The sequence below is a fragment of the Phoxinus phoxinus genome (genome assembly GCF_949152265.1).
Source record: "Phoxinus phoxinus genome assembly, chromosome: 13".
NCBI lineage: Eukaryota > Metazoa > Chordata > Actinopteri > Cypriniformes > Leuciscidae > Phoxinus > Phoxinus phoxinus.
The window spans coordinates 31,094,766-31,120,940 of record NC_136888.1 but is presented as its reverse complement, the minus strand read 5'-3'; the positions used below and the strand labels follow the sequence as shown (position 1 = coordinate 31,120,940).

Here is a 26,175-nt window from a genome sequence, read left to right as displayed (position 1 = left end):
AAGTAACCAGAGATGGATGAGTCCCTATGAGACATTTGACACACAAATGCACACCGGGGACATACTAGGAGGTAGTAAATGTATGTACCTGGTGGTCACATATTTTGCATTTGAACCAATTTTATAAGTCTGAGAACATTGCAATGTGATCATATTTCTTTTTATACATTTTTATGCAGCACATGCACACAGATGTGTTCACCAAACCATTCACGCATTCACACAAATGCAAGGTAACCAAGGTCAGTTACTCTGTCACCTAATTAATAATAGAGAATTGAGGCAGATGACCGGCGGCGAAGCAGAACGCCACCCCCTCAAGCTCTCACTAAAACACCACACACGTACAACACACACACACACACTCCTGTAGGATGCCATAACCTTGATGATCATGTGACTGAATCATAATGTCTTCACCATCAGCTGAAAGCACCTTGACATGATGCGTATGAATACAGCTATAAATAACTGAGTTACCATTAAGGTTAAACGTGTATAAACCTTGCATGATCATTATATATGATTTAAGAGAACATAAATCACTATCTTGCGTTCAGATAGAGGTCATTTCACGACAATTAGTTGTTAAGATTATTGGATAATGTTAAATTAGGTAATGAATTAAAGCTAACCTACAAAGCTAAACAGGTCTTGTAGATATTCGTTGCACTTTGTGTCTATTTTATATATATTTATAATTTATATTTACAGTAACAAATAGTTAATAAATTATATTAAATAAATAGTAATTCACATGAGCAGTTGTGTACCAAATAGATAACACAATCTCATGGAAATTTATAACTACTGTATTTTATGTTTTGCCAAATTTGCATTAATTTGTATCTCATTTGTACATTTTTGGACGTTCTGCTTATGCCCCAGTGACAGATTAAGGCCCGTTCACACCAAGGACGATAACTATAACTATAACGATAACGGTAAAGATATAGTTGTAAAAATCATTCTAAATATAAAAGAATAGCAGTTCACAATCACAACACAGCTATATAACGGCACAGAGAACAATAATGTTAGGATCTCTTTTAGAGATGTTATCCAGCTACATTGACAGCCAATCAGAATATATCCTGCTTTAAAGAGCTCAGGCATTTAAAGTGACAGGCAACAAAACTGGAGAGTGTGCTTGGAATAAACAAGGATATCGTTCGCTGGTGTGGATCCTAATATCGTTATGGCTATCTTTACAGTTAACGTTCTTAGTGTGAACGGACCTTTAGCTTCTGGAGCTTCGTATAAGAGTGGAGAGACTGAACTCAAGTGTTCTTCAATTGCTCTTCAAGATCCACTCTGGGATTTCCATTTTGCACTCCCTGCACAGTGCTGTTATAGTAAATATGATCACTCTTGGAACTGCGGGTCAATTCCATTTCAAGTAGTGTGTTCACAAACTCTTCTGTACAAGCCCCTCAGAAATGTGCATAAAGAATGTGTGTTTGAGAAAAAAATTCAACAGTATATGCAAAAGTATTGAGCCTTTTCACATTTCCGGGTTTCTCAGAAGTGGAAGTCGTCATAGTTGGGTAAACGTCTATAGCGGTGAGACTACATTAAATATACTTTTTTAGTGTTCCAATTTGCTCAAAAAACTCCACAATAGTGTTTTCACAACTTTCAAAAAGAGGGAAAAAAATAGAGAGAGATTGATAACGGCAGTCAGAAGAGAGAATTAAAGATAAAGATTAAAAAACAACCTAACAGCAGCGTTAACTCGTTTTTATTTTATTTTATTTGATACAAAGGTAATACAATACAACGTATAATGTACATAGTAAATGTACATAATTTTTGTTTAATGAAAAAATTAAAAAAATTGCAGGATTTACGACGCTGATGACCGTTAAAACGCGTCATCAGCGTCTGATAAAAAGACATTTCCGTTAGCGTTTATTCCTTTTGAAATTACTGAATTTCGCTCGCAAAAAATGGTAAATGTTATCGTACCTTTAGAATTTAAAATAGCCTATCGTGACTAATATAAGACTTATAAACAGCCAGACCGAGAGCAACTAAATGACAGAAAACGCGGATATCTCCAGACGCGTTTATTCAAAGTTAAACTACTTTTAACTTGCCAAAAAAACAGTGAGACGCGACGCAACGTACACCTGGCGTATATATACACAGACCAACAAATAAAAAATAGCGTTGACAAAATGCAAGTCCCGTAAGTTGCTCCGCTGAGGCGCTGTCCAGGACGCGAGCCTCGTGAAGGTGATCGCGTGATCGCTGAGCGTGACGGAGATCACCTTCAGGAGCCTGGCGTGCTGGACAGCGCCTCAGAGGAACAACCTCCACCTCCATCTCTACACTTACTCGATCTTGCCATTAAATATAAATATACAGCAACGTATCAAGCCTGACACTGGCTTGAATGCATTGGCACCGTTGAGTTCACTACTTTAAGTGTGGCAGTTGGCGTGCATTTGTGTGAATTTCCTTCAAAACATCCACGTGAATGTGCCTACCTGATTATGTCATCGTTATGTCCCAAATAAAATTTCTGCTTGTGTTCCCGTGTGTTGTACACAACTCCGACGCCGGCGACAAAGTAGACGATCTCCTTGGCGGCCGTGTAGTACAGGTTGTTGCGGCACTGGTGTCCCCGGTAGCCGTAAACCCACTCGAGTCGCAGATGACAGTTCGGAGCTGTTCTGTCAGCCATGTTCGGACGTGTTTTGCTTAGAAGCGATGCTTCTTCATTCACCGACGCGACGAGCCGTCACATTCAGTCCCGTTTATCCGCTCAGTCCGCTGTCAGCGAAGCTTCGTCCGGCCAAAGACAAACCACTCGACGACATATTTCAATTCAAGTGAAGTGCACAACTTTAGGCTGTTTGCATAATGTTAGGGCAAATGCTTTGTTTTGTTCTGACGCTGTAAATCGGCTTTATGTCTGGCGTGTACTACTTGTGACATGTGCGAGGCTAGAAGCTACTCTCTCTACTTCTGACCAGACGTGTGGCTTTGCTCTAGTGACATGTCAAACCTGAGAACATGGATTTTTCGCATTAGTTAACTGGGACCGGCCAATCACGAGCGGCGGTTGTGATTGACAGAAAGTGTGGCCAATCACGTCGTGAGGATGAGTTGAATTAAAATATGAGGACCAATGGCGAGCTAGAGAAGGATGGCGAAAGGGGTCTGAGCAGTGTATGGCCTGCTCATTTAACACAAACGGCAGTTTAGTTTAATAGCTTTTGTCGTGGGCCAACTACAGTACACAAATCTGTAAGGCCTGAACTCTTAATGACCTTAATGAGTTTACAAAAAACGGGACTAGATATTTTCTAACCCTATAATATCAAATGACAGTCTACTTTTTAAGTTTTAGTCATTTTAGTACACCTTGTTAAACATAAATGAAAATAAAAAACGTGTTTTAGCAACTAGCAAATTTTTTTATGTCAAGTAACAATTTTTTTTTACTTCAGTTAACTATAATAACCCTAACATATTAATTTATCTTTCTTCTCCAGACAAATTTTTCAGTTAAACTACTTTACCTTGCCACAAAACAGCAAGACACGACTCAATATACATTACATGTGTGTCCCATGGTAAGTAATTCAAACATGTATGGAGCAACATGAAGGTGAGTACCGTAACTGGGCTAAAAACTTAATAATTGGACACTTCTAGCATATAGACATATCTGAATAACATGAATAGCACATAATGGTCACATTATGACACTGAAGTAACCAGAAAGGTTGACCCATGGCGTTGATGGGTTACAGCCCCAGTGTATGAATATGCAAATAAGGGGGCCCAAAATCTTATATGAGCCCCGAAACCTTGAGGATGTCAATAAATAATGATAGAGACAGAAAATTTAGTAGGTGAGGAGTTTTCTATTTGATAGCACAATGAAGGCAAACGTACAGAGACAAAAGGTAAAGCTGTGTTGAAGGCTGTCATTCTCTCTACCTTTCATAGGACTTTCGGTTATACAAAACACAACCTTAATCTGCACAACTCCTCATTAGACATATAAACATATTCCAACTCTCTTGATATAAGCAAGCAAGAAGCTACACGTCCCAAAAACCCTGCTAGTTCTTGCTGAAGTCGACATGGCTCACATTCTTTAAAAATGGCATTTAAATGACAATGACCATTCAATTTGAATTCCATAACAATGGAGGGAGTTAGTTATTATAGAAAAAGATCTTAAACGCAGTTTGGTACACCTATGAAAATATCACTCTTCAAATGTTACATTAAAAAATGGACCCCTTCAGAACAAGAAATGCATTAACATAAGGTGCAAAGTGCCAATGGAGTGGCGCTAAATGTTCACTTTATATAAACTGAACAGAATGGGAGCAGATGCTGACGACAGCAGTCCATTTGCACCGCTCTTGTTTTCCACGTTAAAACGTGTCAAAAATCTCCACACATTCATTCCTCTCACAGTGAACAAAAACAAGCTGCTTTCTGTTGGTCTTCAAACGTGTAGGAGTAATCCAAGTCACTTTACGGGCACTAAGTGGGCGAGATTTCTTTCATAAACATGAATACAAATAAGACAAACTTTTCTAATCTACTGTTAGCAACAAATCATTTTTGTAATTGCGATGTCTAAGGGTTTCATTACAGTATATGCAAACAAGTGCTGCAAATCATGTTTTGGCTTTATTACATTTTAATTAATGTAAAAATTGTTCAGATGGTTTTAATGACATATATATATATATTGATATTAATTAGTGCTAAACACATTTTTGAACACACCTCATGGCAGTTCCCGTACAGTCTGATTTAAATCAGCAACCAAATGAAATGTTCTGGTAACGACATCATGTATAAAACAAATACTTTGTATTCATTAGTTATTTTCAAACAAGCTAGCCATTAATCCATTTATAACAGAGGAATATGAACAAAATTGTACAAATCTGTTAATTTTTCCTTTTAACCTAGGAATGGTAACCAAGAATCAAAGTGTTTAACCCTTTTGTGGAAGAGATGTATGCTTTCTTGCAATTTTAACAAGAAAAATGACTCCCAACACACACATTCATGAACATCCATCTTATACAGTTTGTTCCAATATGTCAAGGGTGTGTACTAATCTGAAGCCAAGTCATAAATATGACTTTCAAAACTGGATCATGTACAAAACATTAGAACTTTTAAAGGACTGTCTGCAAAAAAAAAAAACATCTCACTCACTCACTCACTCACTCACTCACACTCACACTCACTCTCTCTCTCTCTCACACACACACACACACACACACACACACACACACATACAGGGAATGTCAATATCGCCACTTGCAACCGTCCAACCAAACTTGACATTGACAAACAACAGAATTTAGAAGAATTTTTTAAAGAATAGTAGAATTTTATCCTCTTCAGGGTCTTTCGCAAAACTATATATATATAAAAAAAAAAACATTAAAGGGGTCGTTCACCTAAAAAATTAATTTTTGTCATTTACTCGCCCTTGTGTTGACGTCCAAAAAGATGTTTTAAAGAAAGTTGGTAACCAGATATAGCCATTGACTTCCATAGTAGTAAAAATAACCAACTCCAATTACCAACATTTTTTCAAATATCTTCTTTTTGGTTCAGCAGAAAAAACAAACTCTACATGATTGGAACAACTTGAGGGCGAGTAATTGATGATAAAAATGTTGGGGTGAACCATCTCTTTAATTGTACTTGACACGGTTCGCCTGGAAATTCATTACTCAATTTTTCTCCCACTTCATTTAACACCTCATGATATGATGCGTTGAAATGCACATGAAAAATGTCAGGTGTCACAATGTTTATGGAAGGATGATGAAAGTCTTCCGGAGCATTGTGGAAAGATTACGGAGTGTCACAAGATCAAACACTGTGGCACACGGTCTACGAGAGCTGCGCGCTGGGCCTTCATTCGGCTTACGGAGCAGATTTGCAGACGCTGCACAAAAGATATACACTGTGGATCATCACAATATAGGATTGCCACTAAATACGGAGCACAAAGACATTTTAGGTGTCCTGGTTGTTAGATTATTGGGTGTGTTTGTGTTCAGTGTCATTAAAGACACTGAACACAGTTAGTCTTTTCCATCAGCAAACAAAAGAAAACCTTGAGAAAACTCATCCAGCTTAAATATCCAACATGCCTAGTGTGTTCACTTAACCATCATCCACTGCGATTCAAATTTAAACTGATTCAGATCCTGATCTATGTTGATTCCCCAAATGTTCACATTGCAGCACTGAGTTGTTAGACTAAAAAAAAAATCAAATTAACTAAAAAAAAAAAAAAAAACATATGCAAAGGCATAGACGATAGAATTCAATGCCCTTTATCAACATCATTATGATTCCCAATATAGTTTATTTTTGATTACAGATATATTTTATCAGTATAATAGTTATTATTGTTATTGTATATTATTCACTCTGTCTTCACAATTTGTTCAGGGAAGGATGGCGTGGGACGGGACAGTCATTGCGACGAGGCTTTAGTGGCTATCGTGGACACGCAGTGCTGTTGGAAGTTGGGGGACATGGCCGTGTTGCAGCCCAGTCTCTGACGAGGGCCTTTCAGACCTCCGTCCCCCTCCACGATCCAGGGGCTGCTGTCCGACTCCTTACCCAGCATGCCACAGCACTCCTGGGGGGGGACTCCTAAAGCGGGCAGCTGGCCGGACGGGGGCGGGGCCGAGGGCTCATTGGAGGCGTGGTCTTGGAGGACGCTGATGATGTGGTTGAGGAGGTCGTTGAAGAACTCAGGAACGCCCTCATATCCTGAAAAGAGTACGAATTGTAAAAACATTACAATAATGGATAAAGAACATATTTCATGATTTTGTATTTCAATGAAATTAATGTACTATATTTTAGTTTAATAATGTTTTTCATTCAATAGTTTGTATTTTTAAGGGGATTTTATGCTACTAAATCATATTTATGCTGTAATTGTAGAAGAAAACCATACAACATAAGATTAGTTCATACAGTCAAATTGTACGAGCCCAAGAAAACTTCTTGATGTAACTTAAAAAAAATACTTGATGTTGAAAAATATGTTTAAAGGTCCCATATTGTACACCTTTCTGAAGTTTTATTGTAGGTTTTGATGTCCTTACCAATATATATTAGCAGTATAAGTACCAAAAACCTTCCCAAAATATTTTTACAGCTCCAGGAGCTCTGCTAAGAACAGGTCGATTTTGGCCTTTCTAATTAATATTCATGAGCCTCTCTTCTGATTGGCCTGTTGTTTTCTGAGTGACGCACGGCCAGGCCAACCACAGGTCACTAGGGTCATGTATGCTGTAGCCTGCTGTGGCTTGGTGAGGTAAATATAAAACACCTGTGATGATGGACATTGCTGAGCGAAATGTTATTCGGCCCCGAATCGGCGACAACACGAGAAAACCTCATTACTTTCTGCATTATTGTAAGAGTATTATAATTACCATTACATCAATGCTGCACGCAGATTTAACGATAACTGTTTGTAAACAAACTCAGACTTTTTTTTAGTCAAATTCGATTTAAATCTCCAAAATAAAGACAGACATCGAATGCAGTACGCTATGTAACTATTGCTTTCCTACTGATACAGTAAGTTGACGTGCTACAATTTATTTTACAATGTTACTTTTTTCTGTAAAAGGTGTACTTGTGGTAAATGTGCAAAGATGCCCACAGAACGCGAGAACATAAGCTGCAATGTAAACTTGTAAAACTATGAACTGTAGGGACGGCAGCATCTTTGAGGAGCAGCTTCTTCAGTGTTGAGTTATGTAATCAGATTACTTTTTCAAGTAACTAGTAAAGTAAAAGTAAAGTTTTTTTCAATTTACAACAAAATATCCAAATTATTTGTTCACATTAATTGACTGACAGCTCTCCTGTCCACATATTGAGAGAAATAAAGTGAGGTGTTAAGTAAAGATGCTTATTTTAGTTCCAGACTAAATGTGAACATGCATTTACTAATCTCACTTGCATGAAAACATTCAGTATTCCTCGAAATAAATAAAAACAGTAAAATCCAATCTCAGAATTGTACGTAAAACTTTTATAATTAACTATATTAAATTACACAAACATACTTTATAATCTCACTTTATTAAACAATGTCTTTGCTGCTGACCTTCAATGATCTGATTCAACCATAATAATAAGGAGAGATAACTTTAGATTTAGAAATGAGAGTGTTGAACTTCCTTCTCCTGTGTCCTATTGTTCTTTAATGCTGAAAAGTTTGTTTGAGCGGCGCCATCTACTGTACAGGCATAAATATGCATTTCCTTCAGCCTGAGGCTTATTCATTCTCAACATTTGCCAAAAATATTACTTTTTTTTGGTGTTATTAAAAAACAAACAAGCAAGACAAGCAAAATGTACGCAAAAGTATTGTAATGCATTACTTTTAAAAGTAACTTTCCCCAACGCGGAGCTCATTTTGAAAAAACGGCATTGACCTGTGCCTGATTGAGGAAGCTGTCACCTGTGAAATATGCAGAACAGACGGTTAAGGTCGAACTAAATTGCAGTGGCGTTTCTGAATATATAAATATTAGCCACTGTTCTCTTATATGAATGTTGTTCGGAAGCCTGTGCAATGATGTAGTGTTCGGGTCGGTAGTTTTGTGACGGTGGGCAGTGCTCGGGGTGGGCAGTGCTCGGGGTGGGCAGTGCTCGGGGTGGGCAGTGCTCGGGGTGGGCAGTGCTCGGGGTGGGCAGTGCTCGGGGTGGGCAGTGCTCGGGGTGGGCAGTGCTCGGGGTGGGCAGTGCTCGGGGTGGGCAGTGCTCGGGGTGGTCACTGAAGGCGGTGACTGAGTAGTTCTGACGTCACATTTATACGGAAGTCACAACGGCTCGTGAAAAGGCACAGCTACTTTATGCAGGCTGTGAGCATTTGTCTGTGGATCGACTGTTTTGAAACTTATATGGCAGTTACATAGTCCCTAGACCTCTGTTATCATGAAAAAAGCCAGGAAATGTTGACAATATGGGACCTTTAACATAGATATATACAAGACATAAGATATATATACACTCACATGTATTCCAAATCTAAGGAAAGCATGTCATGACTTTCACAAGCAAAACTTTTTTTGATGTTTTTCAAAAACATGAAACCAACATAAAATTCTAAACTAACATTCTCCACCTTGTACATATTTGTTATTGACACTAATGCAGTTTATTCGTTTTTGGGAGACCGATATCTACCCATTTTTGTAAAGATTCTAATAAACCTCAAGCAACCATCACCTTATCTTTTAAGAAGTTTGGGGTTAGTAGCTGTTTTTGTTATTAATATTATTACTTTTATTCAGATATGTTCCATTAAATTGATCAAAAGTGACAGTAAAGACATGGTTTATATTTCAAATATATGCGGTTCTTTCTTTTCATCAAAGAATCATGAAAAAATTGCATCATGCTTAATGGTGAGCATAACAGACTTCAAACCCAATCTTTCGAAAGGGAGTGTATGTGCGCAAAATATAAAGTTATTAAATGTTGCCTGAAGAGTTGCCTTGTGGTTACAGGGTTACAGGTTTGCATGGACAGATACACACCAGGGAATGCATTGATGTCAATGACTGCATGTTGGCCCGTCTGGTTGTTGATGATGACGTCGATGCCGAAGAGCGAAACCCCGAGAGCTTCCCGTAGGGATTTACACAGTTCCCTGATGACATCATCATTCGGGGGCTGGGAAACACCTTCTACGTTATCTCTCTGTCAAAAAAAAATGCAAACAAAAGTGTACAAAGAGCTTTTGCCAAAACACAACACTGTGGGTTGACCAGCAAGAACTGCGATTTTTACAGGACGCCCTACTTACAGATGTGAGGTCAGAGGACGACTCTGGCTTGGACACATTGTGGCTATTGAAGAAAATCGCTTTTCTGTCTGTAAAGGCATTAAAAAAAGAGAACAAATGAATGCAAAAAATCCAAATACTTTCAGCTGCAAGTCGACAGCATGCCACTAGAAAGCAGCAGAGAGCTGTGGTTCAGATGAGAGATGCAAGGCTTCAGGACTGCCATGCAGAGAGGGAGAGAAAGAGACAGTGAGGAGGAGGAGGAGGAGGAGGAGGAGGAGGAAAAACAAAAATCTAGTGCCAAGAGGATGCTGAGATTTATGACCTCCCACTCAAATGGCAGTAGAGAAATTCATTAAGGGAGAGCAATCCACCATTTAGACTTCCTTCCTTCCGCAGACATCAAAACACCCCAAATATTTACGATGGACTTCTATTAATCCTCAAAGATAATATCTTTTTGAACCTAAGAAAACCTCTCTTCATCTGTATAGCTTGTAAACATGGCTGTGTTATGCCACTGAAGAGAACAATGGTCTTAACCAGAAATAGAAACAAGGAACCATAATGGCTTTAGAAATTCATATACGTTTTAAAACACATCTTACTAGAACATGTATATATAAACCTTAATAATATTTATAATTGATTTCTTTTTTTACATTTTCTTATAGCATTAAAATATGCACGACATTGCTCTATAATGGCTGTGTAGAAACATTATTCCAGTCTGAACAAAGTAACGTTTCTCCAGTGATAGCTATTTAAATTATGTATTCAGACTATAAATAAATACATTTAAGTATTTATTTGATATATATATTTGAATTTTTGGTGAACTAACCCTTCAATGTTTATTAGATCATTACTGGGCCCAATTCTTTTTAGCATGTATATTAATGATTTGCCCAAGCAGTGTGAATAATGTAATATCTTAATGTACGCTGACGATACAGTCATTTTTACACATGGTAAAAATGCAGAAGAGGTTGCAAAAAATTTGACAGACGTCATGGTAAAAGTTACATCCTGGCTCAATCAGAGTTTTCTGAGGTTAAATGTGTCAAAAACAGTTTGTATGATCTTTTCTAAAGGACATAGGCCCGATACAAAGCAGGACATTTTTATTTCAGGAGAAAGAATACAGGTTGTTTCAGAATGTAAATATCTAGGGGTACATCTAGACTCCTGTCTTGGTTTTAATACCCACATAAAAAAAGTTTGCAAAAAGATTAAATTTAACTTGGTTAATTTTAGGTTCATTAGAAATTGTTTATCAAATGAGGCAGCAAAGATATATTTCCATTCTATGAATCTTTCTCATGTCACATATTGTTTGACAAGCTGGTCAAATACTCATCTGAAAGTCCTAAAACCATTAGAATCACTATACAAACAAGCCCTTAAAATTTTAGATAAAAAACAATTCAGTTTTCTCATATAGAGCTTCACATCAGTGGAATATTGTTCCTCACACAATTAGAGAGTGTTCATCACTTAACTCTTTTAAGCTTAATCTTAAGAAATGGCTTCTTCATAACCAACAATGTGAACATTAATGTTGCTCCCCTATTATTATTATTAATCTTATTATTAATTTTATTATAGACCTTATCAGTCATATTTAACTCATAACAATATATACTGTATATTTTTATTGTGTGTGTGTATATATAGTTTTTTTAATTTTATTGTATAATACGTTTAATTGTATTTTACAGAGGTGTTTACAAGTTCCAGTTTTATGATTGTTGTAGTATATTGTTGTAATGTTTAACCCTTTCTTCTAGCTTAGAGCCTAATAACACCTGGCAAAGGGACTACCAATGAAAACTAGCCTTCGGGCTAATTTGGGTACATTTACATTTATGAATGTTAATTAATGTACACTGTCCCTTTTCTAAATAAATAAATAAATAAAATTACTAAGTACTATGTTTTAGTAATCTGTTCCTCTATCTCAAAAATAATAATCATTAGAATTAATTATGTGGCATTATGGATTCTCATTGGCTTTGCACATATAGTTGTAATTTCTGTGGTTAAAATCCGATTGTTTTGGTCAGTGAAATTTAAAAGAACTAAATAGTATTGCGGTACAATCCCTGATTACCTGTCGAGGAACTTTACAACTCAAATTCATCACGCCTTCATGGCATTCTTAGAAATTACAAACAACCTGATCTATCTTTAGAAACACAGGGCCAGCCCTTTTTCTTTGTTTGAATCTTTTGAACAGTTTTTTTTTATTTTTCATTTGAATACTGCTTGAAGGCAAGGCGTGAGTGAAATTACATATGTGTGTGTGCATTGCAGAGTTCAGCGTGAGTTCATGAATTCACAGATATGACCTCATGAATTTGCATTAAACTAACAGGTTGCTCTTCCAGTAGCCGTAACTGGTTTGCATGGACTGCAAGTACACTGGCATATGCAAACGGCTCATCCCGTACAGCGGCCTGCGGCGGAAACCCGACTTCAGCGAGCACTTCTGCTGACAGGGTAGGAGAAAACACAATCCACTGCAAAGTCAGCTATGCAAAGGCGTCCGAGTCTTTACAGCGGGAGCGTTGTAACGTAAATCATATCTAAACAAACTGAAGGTCCAGTTGCTGTGAAACGAACCATATCGCAGGAGCGGCCTTTCAAGGAAATAACATTTATAAAGAGTTGAAGTGTGGGCTGAAGGTTTACCAGACGGTCCAGAGGGGAAGTTCTTGAGTGATGGTCTCTCCACCAAAGTGTGCGATTCTCCCACCACAAACACCTTATAGAGCACGGCATTGTGGTTAATAAAACTCTGAATGACACACGGGGGCTTCACGTCCTTTAGGTCCTCGGCGTTGAATATTATAGCCATCTGCAGAGGAACACATTGAGACAGAAAACTTCAACTTGTCTATTCAAAGTGATAAATACACTTCTTTTTTGCATTGGTGCCATATAAACAACCATTTTGGGTTCCCCAAAGAACCTTTCAGTGAACCGTTCTTAGAAAACCCTTTTTCCACTATAAAGCACCTTTTGAGTATCGCAAGTGAATGTTAAAGTGCCCCTACTTTTTCTTGGATATTACCTTTCATGTAGTGTGAGTGTAAAAGGTCTGCAAAGTTTTAAAGATCAAAATGCATGATAAATAGAGTTATAGTCTCCCAAAAAGGAAAAACTGATTCTGAACTACGCAGGTTTGTAACAAATTTGCATAATGTGAGCCTATGGTCCTCATTGGCTGCCCGCAACATCTACTTTGCCCCGCCCTCAAACACTGTAGTGTAGCTGAGGTCTGGAAGAGATTAGTTTGTGTCGTCTACCCATGTAGGCAGCTCACTAGATTTGAATACAAAGGTGTGTGTGTGTGTGTGTGTGTGTGTGTGTGTGTGTGTGTGTGTGTGTGTGTGTGTGTGTGTGCGCATTTCATGACCTCTGTGGTCATATTTCACACAAAAAAAACAGAGTTAGAAAAGAGTATTACCTCATGAGAGTTAGTTCCGTGAGCAACCCGTGTTTTGCAAACTGTGCAGGATGAGAAGGAAAAAAACACTCTGTTAAGTCTAGTTAATAATGCAACTCTTTAATGAACCTTTAATGCAGTGAAATCCTTGTGAAATGCAACCTAATGGCATTTTAGTGAGTCAATAAAAACAGGTGTTGTCATCAGGGTATCTGCAGAGTTTTTTAAAAATCAAATTAAAGACTTGCACAAATAAAATGAATACCATATGTCCATACAGAACACACTCATGCTATCGTATAATGATTACTTTGCTTAAACCACTGCAAAACAGGGAAACTGCATGTTTAAAATACTCAAGGCATGTTTTGTTCAAAATATACATTTATGTTTTGAAATTGGTAAACATTCTAATTTATCAATACATACAAATTATAGGTTGATTGGGACTGGATTTTGCTGATACAATAATACTGGTTTTAAAAAGACAATACAAAAAGATTGTTAAGATACTTTGCAAATTCTACTACTGGTAAATTAAATATTAAAAGTGTTAAACAATGTTTTAGTCTTTCCTTCATATGACAGGGCAGCCAAAAAAAAAAAAAGCCACACAAGTTTATGTTGAATTAAAAGCCAGATACAGTTTATTGAGTAACCAACAACACAATATTTTAACTGAAATATCAGCACTGCATTTTAACTTTGCACGTTTATTAATCACATTAGGCTTTATCGCGATTCCTGTTTTTCTGTCCTCAAATTTAAAAACACATAAAATTATATTTAAGACTTTTTATGGCATTCAATTTGAACAAACTGAATTTTAAACTTTTTAAGGACCCGTTTTTTAAGAAACCTGCGTCAGAGAAATTTCTGTGAAATTTCAAGGACAAAAAAAGTCCTTTGTCCACTGTCAATAGTGTAGGGATGCATGAAGCACAGCTCACACAAAAGTGACTTTCAACACATACAGATTTCTTTTGGTCAGTACAGTGAATTTGCTTGACCAACATGAACCCGTCGTGAAATCTGCATGGATAAATCTTTCATTGAATCTTTCCTAACGCAAAAAATGTCCCATTCCTACTGAAATCGATGGATTTTGCCACAAAATTTGGTATTAAAAAGAGTGATATTTATATAATGAGATTCCTTGGACTATATAAGATATAATATATATAATCTCATTATATATAATGAGATTATATAATGACATTGCTTCCTGTTTCAGAAAAGAAGAGGTGCGAGTCGTGAGACTTACTGAAAGGGAATGTAAGACCGTGCTGCTCGATCTGCTCCAGTGTGTCTGGGCCACACTCGCTGTTCAGCACCATAAACGGAGGAGAACAGATCCTCACATCTGTGGAGAGAACAAGAGACAGGAAGAGACAGGTGAGTCCGGCTGAGAAGGCCTGATCAAATCCTACATGGATTTATAGAGGGAAAACGTAAGGGTTTGTGAAAGTGCCGCCTGTCATATGACCACTGTAAGCAAGGAAGTATGTAATACCCAAAGAACACTATCCATTAGCACTCTTATTTATCTTAAAGGTAGTTGATTGGCTGGCGCAGGTATGTGATTTGAAATTTGGCAACTTTATTTTGCCAATCGCCTTAGGGGTAAAATGCCATGTGACTAGTAATTACTCTGGAGCTGCAGAAAAATATTGATTGGCTGATGGCACCACAGGAACACACACATGCCCAAGTTCTTCACTAGCCACTGATCTGAGCTCTGACGTGGAAGACAGCAGATAGAGAAATAAATAAAATTAAACAAAACTAAATTAAAATATATATATAAAATAAATAAATAATAAATAAATAAAATTAGAAATTAGAAAATTTCAAACTGAAATGTCTCTTTCTTAAAGTCAGCATGAAACGTAAATTGGGAACTCCCGAGTTATAATGAAGTGATTGAAGAAAATTGGGTGAATCAACTTCTCGAACGAGAAAAAAAAAATGTAAAAAATGTAATGTTTTTATAAAATGTTTTTGTTTTATTCAAGATTATTAAGGCACATGAAATAAAAAACAAACACAATATTTCATCTGACCAATCAGAGTAGGATCTCAGAAAGGAGGGGTTTAGAGAGACCGAATACTTTATTGAGGCGTTTCATAAACTGACAGAGTTGATTTTATAGTGATTTAAGTTATTGAAGAAGTCCAAGTATACCAAGGCCCAGTTTCACAGACAGACTAGACTAAACCAGGATTAGGCCTTCGTTCAATTAGGACATTTAATTAGCTTTTTTTTTTGCCTTAGAAAAAAACATTACTGCTGTGCATCTTCAGACAAAATAATGGCACTGACATATGTGACTCTGGATCACAAAACCAGTCATAAGTCACACGGGTATATTTGTGGCCAACAATACATTGTATCGGTCAAAATTATCGATTTTTCTTTTATGCCAAAAATCATTAGGATATTAAGTAAAGATCATATTCCATGAAGATATTATGTAAATTTCCTACAGTAAGTATATGAAACGTTTATTTTTGTGAGTGAGTGCAGCACAATCGCGAATAAATGCACAACTTTAAAGGAGATTTTCTCAATGTTTAGATTTTTTTGCACCCTCAGATTCCTGATTTTCAAATAGTTGTATCTCGGCCAAATATTGTCATATCCTAACAAACCCTACATCAACGGAAAGCTTATTTATTCAGCTTTCAGATGATGTATAGATCTCAATTTCAAAAAATGTACCCATGTGACTGGTTTTGTGGTCCAGGGTCACATGTTAAGATATATCCGTGCAAGTTTGCTTTCAGTTAAACCAGCTCAAACATGCATTTTAGTCTGAGACTAGCTTAAGCCTCATCTCTGAAACCCGGGGGCAAGCCTCTTAAACACTAAAACCCCCGGTGACCAGCAGTGATAATTATTAAAGCAGAACATCAAAATCAATGAAATAGACAGGACAAGTTACTGTATGTGAGCGTAGCCCGATGAGTTTACAGTACATCCTCACAGGGATAATAGTTGGTAACAGTAGAAGTTATCTTATAAAACAACCTGTGAAAGGTCTTGTGTCATCGGTAGCCCCTCCGGTTGACTTTACTTCCCTATTTATTTTATCGAATGGAGAACAATGGACACAAGGCACTGAGCTCCGACTCAACCCGCGTAATGCAGGAGCCAGTTAATAGAGTCGCCGCGATCTGACCCGCGGGTTCAAGGCTTTGTTTGAAAACACCGTACTCTCACTGTCCTGGGGATTGCTCTGATGAGCAAACAGAGAGATGGATGGAACAAAAGCGTCAATAGCTGTGAATGAGTAGCGATGTTTGCGAATTCCAACCGGAGGCACATTATCGGATTGGGATGAATCATCAAAACAGAGATGCATACTGGGCTTAACTTGGGGATAGGCTCTTCTAACTTGGGCCGGTAAGCAAACGCCTCAATTGAATCTGCTATTCTGAAGTGGATCTTGCTTTCAGTCAGACGCCAGTGTTGTAGTGCTGCTGTTATCGAGGCAGATAACTGAGATAAAGGCATGTTTCGTGAGTTTTCGATAGTGTAGCACAGGAAATGGGTTGAAGAGTGAAGCTTCAATAGGCTGATGACACACTCACAGAGTCCTGATATGATCACGGTAAACCGCCTGTGTGGTGGGGTAGCAAAACTGATGATAAGATGCTTTTCAATGTTGAATAAAGAAAATGCTCAACATGACTCAAGGGTTAATATTTAGTACACATAACAAAACACTTGATTATATTTTACGCAATTAAGAACATCAAAAATACACTAAAAATTGTAATATTGTGACATTTTATTACAATTTGAAATAACTATTTTATTTTAATATTTTAAAATGTAGTTTATTTCTGTGATGAAAATCTGATGTTTTTTAGCAGCCATTACTCCAGTCAATAGTGTCACATGATCCTGCAGAAATCATGCTATGCTGATTTGATGCTTCAGAAACGTTTCTATTATTACCAGTGTTGAAAACAGTTGTGCAGCTTGATGCTTTTGTGCAAACCATTCATCGATAAATAGAAGATTCAAACAAACAGCATTTAATTCATTTATTTAAATGTCTTTACGGGGATTTTTTAATCAATTTAATGCATCCTTGCTGGATAAAAGTTTAATTTCCTTAAATAAAATGTACTGACCCTAAACTTTTTAATGGTAGTGCATTCATATTTTACTCGATGCAAAGACGACTGACTCAATAAAAACTTAAAGTTCCTCAAAACTAGACCTTCAACAAGAACAGTTAGTCAACTGACAAGGTCATCACTGATTGGTCAAAGTCCCCTATGCAGAAACAAAATCGCAAGCTTGTCACTTCCTGTTTTGTCTATTTGGTAAATGATGTTATCGTTACTGAAATATCCTGTAGTGTTGAAATGGAGAAGGCTGTGCTGGTTTTCTTATCAGAGCTGGTTCATTTATCCAGCTGCTAGACTTTTGTTCTCCTATTCCAGAGGAAGCTTACATAAGCGTTCATGAAAGCCTGAAAAAAGGGCAATGGCAATCTCCCGTTTAAGAGCGACAGGCAGGTTTAGTGATGTGAGCAACCTACTATTACCATGTACAGGTGAAACTCGAAAAATTAGACTATCATGCAAAAGGTAATTTATTTCAGTAATTCAACCTAAAGGGTGAAACTAATATATTATATAGACTCATTACATGCAAAGTGAGATATTTCAAGCCTTTATTTGTTATAATTTTGATGATTATGGCTTACAGCTTATGAAAACCCCAAATTCAAAATTAGAATATTGTGAAAAGGTTTTCATAAGCTGTAAGCCATAATCAAAATTATAACAAATAAAGGCTTGAAATATCTCACTTTGCATGTATATAATATATTCGTTTCAACTTTTAAGTTGAATTACTGAAATAAATGACCTTTTGAACGATATTCACATTTTTCGAGTTTCACCTGAACACAATGAGCATCCAGACTTACACGATCCGTTAGAAAGTATTTCCAACTTGTTACTCAGGCCTTATTTACAACTCGTGTTTTAATTTATCTCTTTTGTCCACTTTCAACCACTTCTGTCCAGATTTCTTCGAGGGAAGGGTCTATGGTTAAGGGCTTTTTTAGATCTTTCGATCTAATGGATGATATAAACTCATGCGATTTACATATAAACGCGCCTGGAGACGACGTAAAAACATACGGAGAGCAGCAGCTGCTCTGACAGTCACAAGACCAGCCGAACGCTGTGAGTGTGTGTTAGAAATCAGGAGTGGTGAGAGAACATTGTCAGCTTGAGACCCAAGTTTGATTTGAAGAAAAATGTACCAAGCACAAAGTTTAAATCCCGTCTGGCTATCGCTCTTCCCATAATGTTTACACGTTAGATCAGTTGAAGGTCTTTTGTGGCTGTTCGAACACATTCGACCACATAAGCGTCTATCCTACGAAAGCAATCCGGTCAAATGTGTTTTCGACTACCTCTGGAAGTGGTCCAATGTGGACGAAACATTTTAGACCGAGTTTACACCTGTATTTAGCGTCGTCCACTTGTGATCCGATCGACCAAATCGCATCTTAATACCAGGTGTAAACAGAACCTCAGTTTGTTTAAAAGAAAGTGAAACTAATACAGTAATGCACTTACAATGAAAGCCTATGGGGCAACGCTTAAGCAATGGAATAATTACGATCTTTGTTTGTCACTATTTCGGCAATACCACGACCATGTAATGTTAGTGAACTGTAACTTTTCGTGCAATACACTCAAGGTTGCCAAATGAGGACGTTACGCAACTATCCACAAGTATTATATGAATATGCCTTAGGGGTAAAAAATAATACATGAAGAAAACTCCACCCACAGAAATCATGTTAGACAATCATAACCTAGATACTTACCGCAAAAATACAATTTACATGATATACAGATAAATCTACAGGATCTCAAACAATAAAAATGTAGAGCTACACATTTCTGCTTTTAAACCTTCTTAAACACTTGCCCCATTGACACGCACTGTGCTTTATTTCTATATTGTTTGTTTTTTGGTTGATTTTCTTTTTCAAACTGAAGAACAAGTCAAGATTATTTACAGTGGCAATCGACAGCACATCACAGGCAAAGCTCAAGAAGCGGTTTTTGTACAAGACTTCAATGCAGAGATGTTAATCAGTTCGTGGCTGCTAATACGTGACTTATTATTAGAAATGGAGATTCCATTTAAATTAGCCAAGAGATGTTCTGTAAATAAAAGGGGAATGAGTAATGAGATCGTCTTTAGCAGGTACAAACGCTTAGTGATGTTCCCGCTTCTGGCTCAGCGAGGGTCCAGGATCAATCTGTGCTCCGTGTAAACACTTCAAGCTCTCTGCAGACCTGCCGGAGCCAGCCGGGACGTTTATGTGACGTTTATGGAATGTTTAGAACACGTTTATAAAGCATCACTATGGAGTTTTGGCTCGGATCCTGCCGGACAGCACAGATGGGAAGTCTAATATCATACGAGACTCTCCCTCCATCCATTCATCCGTTTGTTACAGCAAACAAACAATGGAGGTTTTGTAAAAATCTGACATAAACCCTATTCGAGCAGCAATCGTTTCTCATGTGGACGTCTGTAAAAATTCATTTGCATGGCACCTCAGTGATAAAACTCGATTTATTGACGGTGGAGGAGTGAGTTTTGTTGCTCACGTAGTCAGTCGCATGATAGTCTGCTGTAAATAAAATGTAATATGCTTGGAATAATACGAATAAATTTGCATTTAATTTAATAATAGGAAAATAATGTTCTATTTATTATTTAAAAAAAAAAAAATTTTAAATAGGAAGCTAGACGCGCATACGCTATATTTGAAATTGTTTTCTGTCTTGCATTTTATCTCAAAAGGATGTCATTGTAAAAATATGGAAATAAGCAGAAACGGGTTAATGCAGCCTCTTATTTAGATGAGGTCAAAATAAAGCTGCTTGGTTTGTATTTTTAATGTTGTGTATATAGCCTACATATTTTAAAACTGTATTGCTAACATAATAACACCCCATTTGAAATGTTTACATGCTTTTTTCTCTTTATCCTTTTTGTTCGTTGTGGTGGAGTGGTGATGAAATATTGTTTTGTAAATATACTTTCCAGCATTTCAGTAATAAAAGTGAACATCTTTAAAATGCATGCAAATTACAGTGAAGCGCAACAGTTATTGTACGTACGGTGCTCGGCAGTGATCCAAAAGGACTTAAACAGTGAATTTTAAATGTTAAAAATAACATTTACGACCCCATGAGAAACAATTACTATCCAAATAGGGCTATACTGCCTAATTTGTCCAAATGGTTCAACTGAATCTCAGGGATGACACACTCAATTTTCCCACAAGGACTTGGGAAAAGTGCAAAGATTCAGACTTAATGGCTCTTTGCAATCCGTTGTTTTATTTGACCTGGTTTGGACTCTGCTAATAAAAGGGATCCAGCTACGGATGAAATAAAGGTGTGATTCTTTGCCTTATAAAGTCTGAAACGCTCCGTCTCCTGCGCAAACAAATGGTGTCCTGCTTTGTCTCCACGGACAGCATGCAAGACAGCAGGACAATGCTTATGTGAAGCTCTTCAGGATGTGCATGAGTCACATGGACGAGAGTGGAGCCAGAAAATGTGGCACTAAGCACAGTGCTAGGTCTCTCATTAAGAAAAGGACTAGAAATGAGTGTGTACTCAGATGACAAACAGCATTCATTACGGCACTAATGTGGGGGCGACTTCCTGTGTGTGTGCGCGCTAGTGAACGCTGGTGGAAATTCTTCAACTGACAAACAAGCACCGATCATAGCTCCGTTCCTCTAGTCAGCTACCAAAAGGTACAAAATAATAAAATAGGAGTTCAACAACTCCATGCATTTTTTTTTATATATATATATATATATATATATATATAATTCAATGCCCGTTTTCAGTAGACGCTTATAAACATTTGCTGAACACGATCTGTAGCGCACCTCCTGTCCTGCAAGTGTCAGGGAGTCAGATCTTCACAGATGTACTGCTTCAGTTTTATTCACAGGATTTCGTCAGCTCTACATTCAGAGTCAGTTAGTCCCTCTTACTGAAAATAAACAGTGCTTTTTCCAGACAGTAGTACACTTTTACTATACTGCACACCCTGTACTACACTTGTACTGCTGTCCCTCTGTCCGCTCATGAGATAAGCCTCTATGCATGTTAATAATGTTAACAACAGAATGTATGTTCTGTCATGACATCTCTCAGGAGATTGGTGTGGTAATAGAGATTGGCATGGAAATTAAATTAATGTATTTATTCTTGTAGTACAGAGACTTGCTACTGCCAATAGATTCACACACATTGCTGTGAGCATGTAAGACATGATGCTGCTGCTGCACATGTAACATACATGATGTAACCCCGTAGCAGATCTACACAGGTGGAGCTGGGGAAGGTGGAGGGCTACCTACGGGTATTTGTTTAAATGTTGGGCCGCAGCTCATTGGCCGCTGATGCAATCAGCTGTGCTATGTAGATGACGACGTGATTGCTACCAAATTAGGTAAAGACCTATCAGCCTGCGCCATCTAGAGTTTCATGCCAGAACTACTTAACTGTGTAATATACGTAAACAGTAGGGGTGTAACGGTACATGTATTCGTACCGAACCGTTTCGGTACAGGACCTTCGGTACGGTGCACATGTGTACCGAATGCAATCTTTCACGTAAATTAGGCTAGTTTAGTGTGCGGATTCTACGGAACATACGTCAATTCCGAGTTTCCACACGAACATATTAAGTGTCGGAAGTCTCCGCGTTGTGTTGCCATAGATATCGAAGAGCTTTGTAGATAATGCGTGTTGCACTTGCGCTTGAGCGCGTGAATTTTTTTTTTCCTCCAAACCACTTCAGAGGAAATCCCGCCCTGCAGCTGACTCTAAAGTTTTCATTGGTCATGCTCATGTCAAACAATCACCTGATCCCTAAACCTACCCGTCACTGTAATCTAAACCAATGAAATCGGCTGTAGGGCGGGATTTCCGCTGAAGTGGTTTAAAAAATAAATAAATAAAATTCACGCGCTCAAGCTCAAGTGCAACGCGCATATCTACAAAGCTCTTTGAGAACTACATACAAACTGGGATTGGTAATGCTGCACTCACTGTCTGTAATCCATAGTTATTTATATTATTCATTATATTCTATGTGATATTGGTTTAGGAGTATTTTATTTAGTGGAGAACTTTGCAGCTGTATTTTATTCCTTATAATTTTTTTATTTTATTAAATATATATATATATATATATATATATATATATATATATATATATAATATTAAAACGTTAATAATAAATATATATATATTATATTTTATAAAAAAAGTGTTTAAAAAAGTGTAAAATTGTAACAAAAAAAAGTTTATAGTAAACATTCAAACAACCAGCAGTTTAATGTTTGCATTTCTTTCCCTTACTGTACCGAAAATGAACCGAACCGTGACTTTAAAACCGAGGTACGTACCGAACCGTGATTTTTGCGTACCGTTACACCCCTAGTAAACAGTGCTGGGCAGTACAGTCGATTAAACAGGTAAAAAAATAAATGAATACAAACAGGACAGTTTTGTACCGGACTGATCTTGGTCAGGACTTGCACACAAACTGCATTGCAATCATTTTCCAAAATGCAATTTGTGTGCACATATTACTAATTCGTTAACAGAGGCCAGAGATGGGACGCAGAGAGGAGAGCACAGACGTGTATTGAATTGGGGGTGGGGGTTTATATGCATCTCTGAAGGGAACTGACTGTCTTCAGAAAAGATTAGATGGCATTTTCTTTTCCTCTTACCTCTGTATAATGTGTATTTATTGTAGTGTTAATTTGCATTTTCATTCAGTCCGTCTGCTGTTTTTCAGTTTTGTGCAGGTGTTTTATGTAACTAGCTAGCAATGTGCTTTTAAGTTATTTTAAACTTTCAGACAAGGCTTTGTCAAGCCAACATCAAAGCTGGTTCACAAACTTTACTCATCTAGTTATGGTTTAGTATTAGACATTAAATCAACATTTTAACTTAAATATTCCTGAATGAATCGAAATCAAATTTGGAGCTTGTGAAACTAAAATCGGGAAATCAGTGTCAAAATGCATCCCTAGCAGACAAAAACAGTCGTTTCATAAAATCATACATGCATAAAACCCTCTCATGTGTCCTTAATGCAACAAAGGTAATCCCACAATGCTTTGCAACACACAAAAAAAGCATTTAAAATGACAGAAATCAAAATATCGAAAACTATTTTACCCAATATGGTGTGAGCGCTGCTATGCTTAAAGTATCTAGAGCGGCTGCCACTTGTGTTGCTATGGTTACACTGTCAGACATGCTTACGGCTGCTAAAGAGAGGGATGTGGCGCTGTGTCCGCCAGTGAATGTGTGAGGACGAAAGAAGCGGGGAGGGTGACAGATGGCCAGAGTGTAATTTGGTAGTTGTGTTATCTTGCAAACAAGTACTGGCGGCGTCCAATGTAGCATGTACATAGCAGCATGTTTAATATCACAACTCTCAATTGTTACGCGTTGTGATTTCATGCAATTTAGTGCCTCCTGACCTGTACACAAATTCTGTTATATGGATTTTCCTACCATTGGAGAAAGCTGTCAGTCTACAGTTAAACCAATTTTAATCTTGCAAGGTAAACTACTTTTAATCTTGACAGGGTCTTATTAATTCCAGCTACAGACAGGAATATTTTTTGCGATTTCGGCAATCCTATAAGATCATTACAAATCACACTGTGCGACATGGATCTAATAAACTTGGGTACGACGTGTAGCCTATGTAGACTGTACTGTGATGACAGCTATTGAATCATAGGCTAAGGCGCAAGTTAGTATAGAAGAATAAAACAATCATCAGCATGCGCTAGTGGTAAACAAATAAGAGCAAGATGAATCACACTTTAGCAATTGTAGTTTTTGTGCGCTGAAAAAAAAAGGAAGCAAAAGAGGAGAATATGGATGCGGTCATTTCTAAGGGAAAGAGGCCAACTTGGCATATGAAGCTTGAGGTAAGTAATTTTAAAGGAACACTTTTTGAATTTGGAGCCTTCTAGACTGAGAAAAGCCAGAAAATGTATTTTTGGCTTATGGGGATGAAAGACAACAACTCCCAGAATGCACTTGCTTCGCTGCCCTAGGAGGCCACGCCTACCGGTAAGAGATCGCAGTAAACAACAAGGCTATGCTACTAGTGAGTCTCCGTGAGTCTGCCCAGTATTTTGATGTCGCCCAAAATGTCCAGGATTCGGCTTTTGCGTTCTACAGTCGCCATTCCTCATGTTTACTGTGACGAGCAGGAACGAGACTGACGGCCGCGGAGAACGATGCGAGCCCGGTGGCGTGATTACTGATGAGTGGCGCCGGCGCCTGTGAGACGCGCCGGTCTCGTATCTCTCACGGAGGAGCGGGAATTTTCCTAGCAATGTTAAAACGCACATCAAACGATCACTTGTTTAGCGTTCATGTAAACACTACATTCAGATTCACCAATCGGAATGAATTCAGTTAGATTGAAACAAAAGGTGTGCATGTAAACTATGAATGCGACTGCAGAAAGCAAAAGCCGAATCCCGGACAATTTGGACCATCTCGACGGCTGGACATGTCCGGGAAAAAGAGGATGGTCACAGCTACTACTCAGCTTTCTCCACAGAATAAGAAACTGTTAGCTTAGCTTCCAAATAAAGAATGGCTGACACTATTTGTACATTCTGTGAGTGAGATCCCTCTATGGGCGGGTTGAAAACATGCGGAACAGCGCCTTCTACTGGATAAATGATGAGCTAGTGTTTGTAGTCTTACCCTTATTCAAAGAGATTTGACTTCCTGCTTTTTATGACGCAAAATGACGATTTTTGCGTCATAAAAAGCAGGAAGTGGAACACTTAAATCCTTATTTCTCCCATCTCAGGGGAAAATAAGGGAATAAACCATGACCATTCGAAAATGTGACTGGGTTTCTAAAGATACAAAGTCTAATGCAAATGGATGAAGTGTTCCTTTAAGTTTTTGAACCATGTCGCGTTGATCAATACGCCATCTCATGTTGCATTTTTATCGGCTAGTCAGAAGTAGGTCGTAGCAGCAAACACACTGTGATGATCATGCTAAATTTCTGACACTGTCAGACAATGATCGCAGGCTATCTATTGTCACAAGAACCTCTCCCACTGTACGACGTTTAGGAGCCACGACCACAGAAATCACCACGATTGCTCATCTTCGGTCTGTCTGAGACAGACAAAATCGTACAATGTGTACCGGGCATTAAAAACAGTTCAAATACATGCATATCGCAAGATGTGACACAATTGCAGAGATGTGTTATCATATTTAAAAACAAACAAAATAATTGTAGACAGAATTCAAGAATGTGCATTTTTTTTTATTCTTCATTTAGGGCCTTTTTTTAGCAAATAATTATTTGGTATATTAATTGGCATATAATGTAATAATGCATTCAATGTAAATGTCTGCAGCATAGCTGAACAAGTCTTTCATGTTTTCTTGAAATAAAGAGCGGTAGACTTTAATATCAGGGCAGAAGGAGAAAAGGAGAGACACAGACTGGGGGCTTACAGATGATTTTGTTACATAACCATCTGTCACGTCTGGTTCAATAGAACGTGGACACACATGATTCCCTCAAAGACAAATATAGCTGAACATACACGTCTGTATAGGCCACAGCCAAATGCTTTCTGTGCACGGGGAGTTGAGGCCGCTATAATATGGGTATTTTGGAGAAATCAACCATTTAAAAGTTTAATTCACTCAATTTAAGTTCTGTCATTGTGCTTTATAAATAAATAAATAATAAACTAACCCTATAGAAAGGACATGTAGTTCAATAATATTTCTT

At 37.7% G+C, this 26,175-nt stretch overlaps 2 protein-coding genes across 3 annotated transcripts in view; both read right to left on the bottom strand.

The window, feature by feature from the left end:
* Positions 1-3,010, bottom strand: part of eml5 (EMAP like 5) — a 104,326-nt gene extending 101,316 nt beyond the window's left edge. The window contains exon 1 of the mRNA XM_079633622.1: positions 2,493-3,010. Coding sequence (XP_079489748.1) covers positions 2,493-2,689 — 197 coding nt within the window. The 5' untranslated portion in view covers positions 2,690-3,010. The remainder of the gene's footprint in view (positions 1-2,492) is intronic.
* An 851-nt stretch (positions 3,011-3,861) lies between these two features.
* Positions 3,862-26,175, bottom strand: part of itpk1b (inositol-tetrakisphosphate 1-kinase b) — a 53,589-nt gene continuing 31,275 nt past the window's right edge. Inside the window, exons 6-12 of one of the 2 annotated variants that reach the window (XR_013800064.1) lie at positions 14,545-14,643; positions 13,302-13,342; positions 12,524-12,689; positions 9,851-9,918; positions 9,582-9,744; positions 5,267-6,786; positions 3,862-5,217 (exon numbers count right to left, since the gene is read on the bottom strand). Coding sequence is in view for 1 of the 2 variants with exons in the window: in XM_079633384.1 (XP_079489510.1) it covers positions 6,485-6,786; positions 9,582-9,744; positions 9,851-9,918; positions 12,524-12,689; positions 13,302-13,342; positions 14,545-14,643 (839 nt within the window). In the remaining variant the exon portion in view is untranslated. Of the gene's footprint in view, positions 6,787-9,581; positions 9,745-9,850; positions 9,919-12,523; positions 12,690-13,301; positions 13,343-14,544; positions 14,644-26,175 lie in introns of both variants that reach the window. The other variant, XM_079633384.1, reaches the window with a different exon arrangement.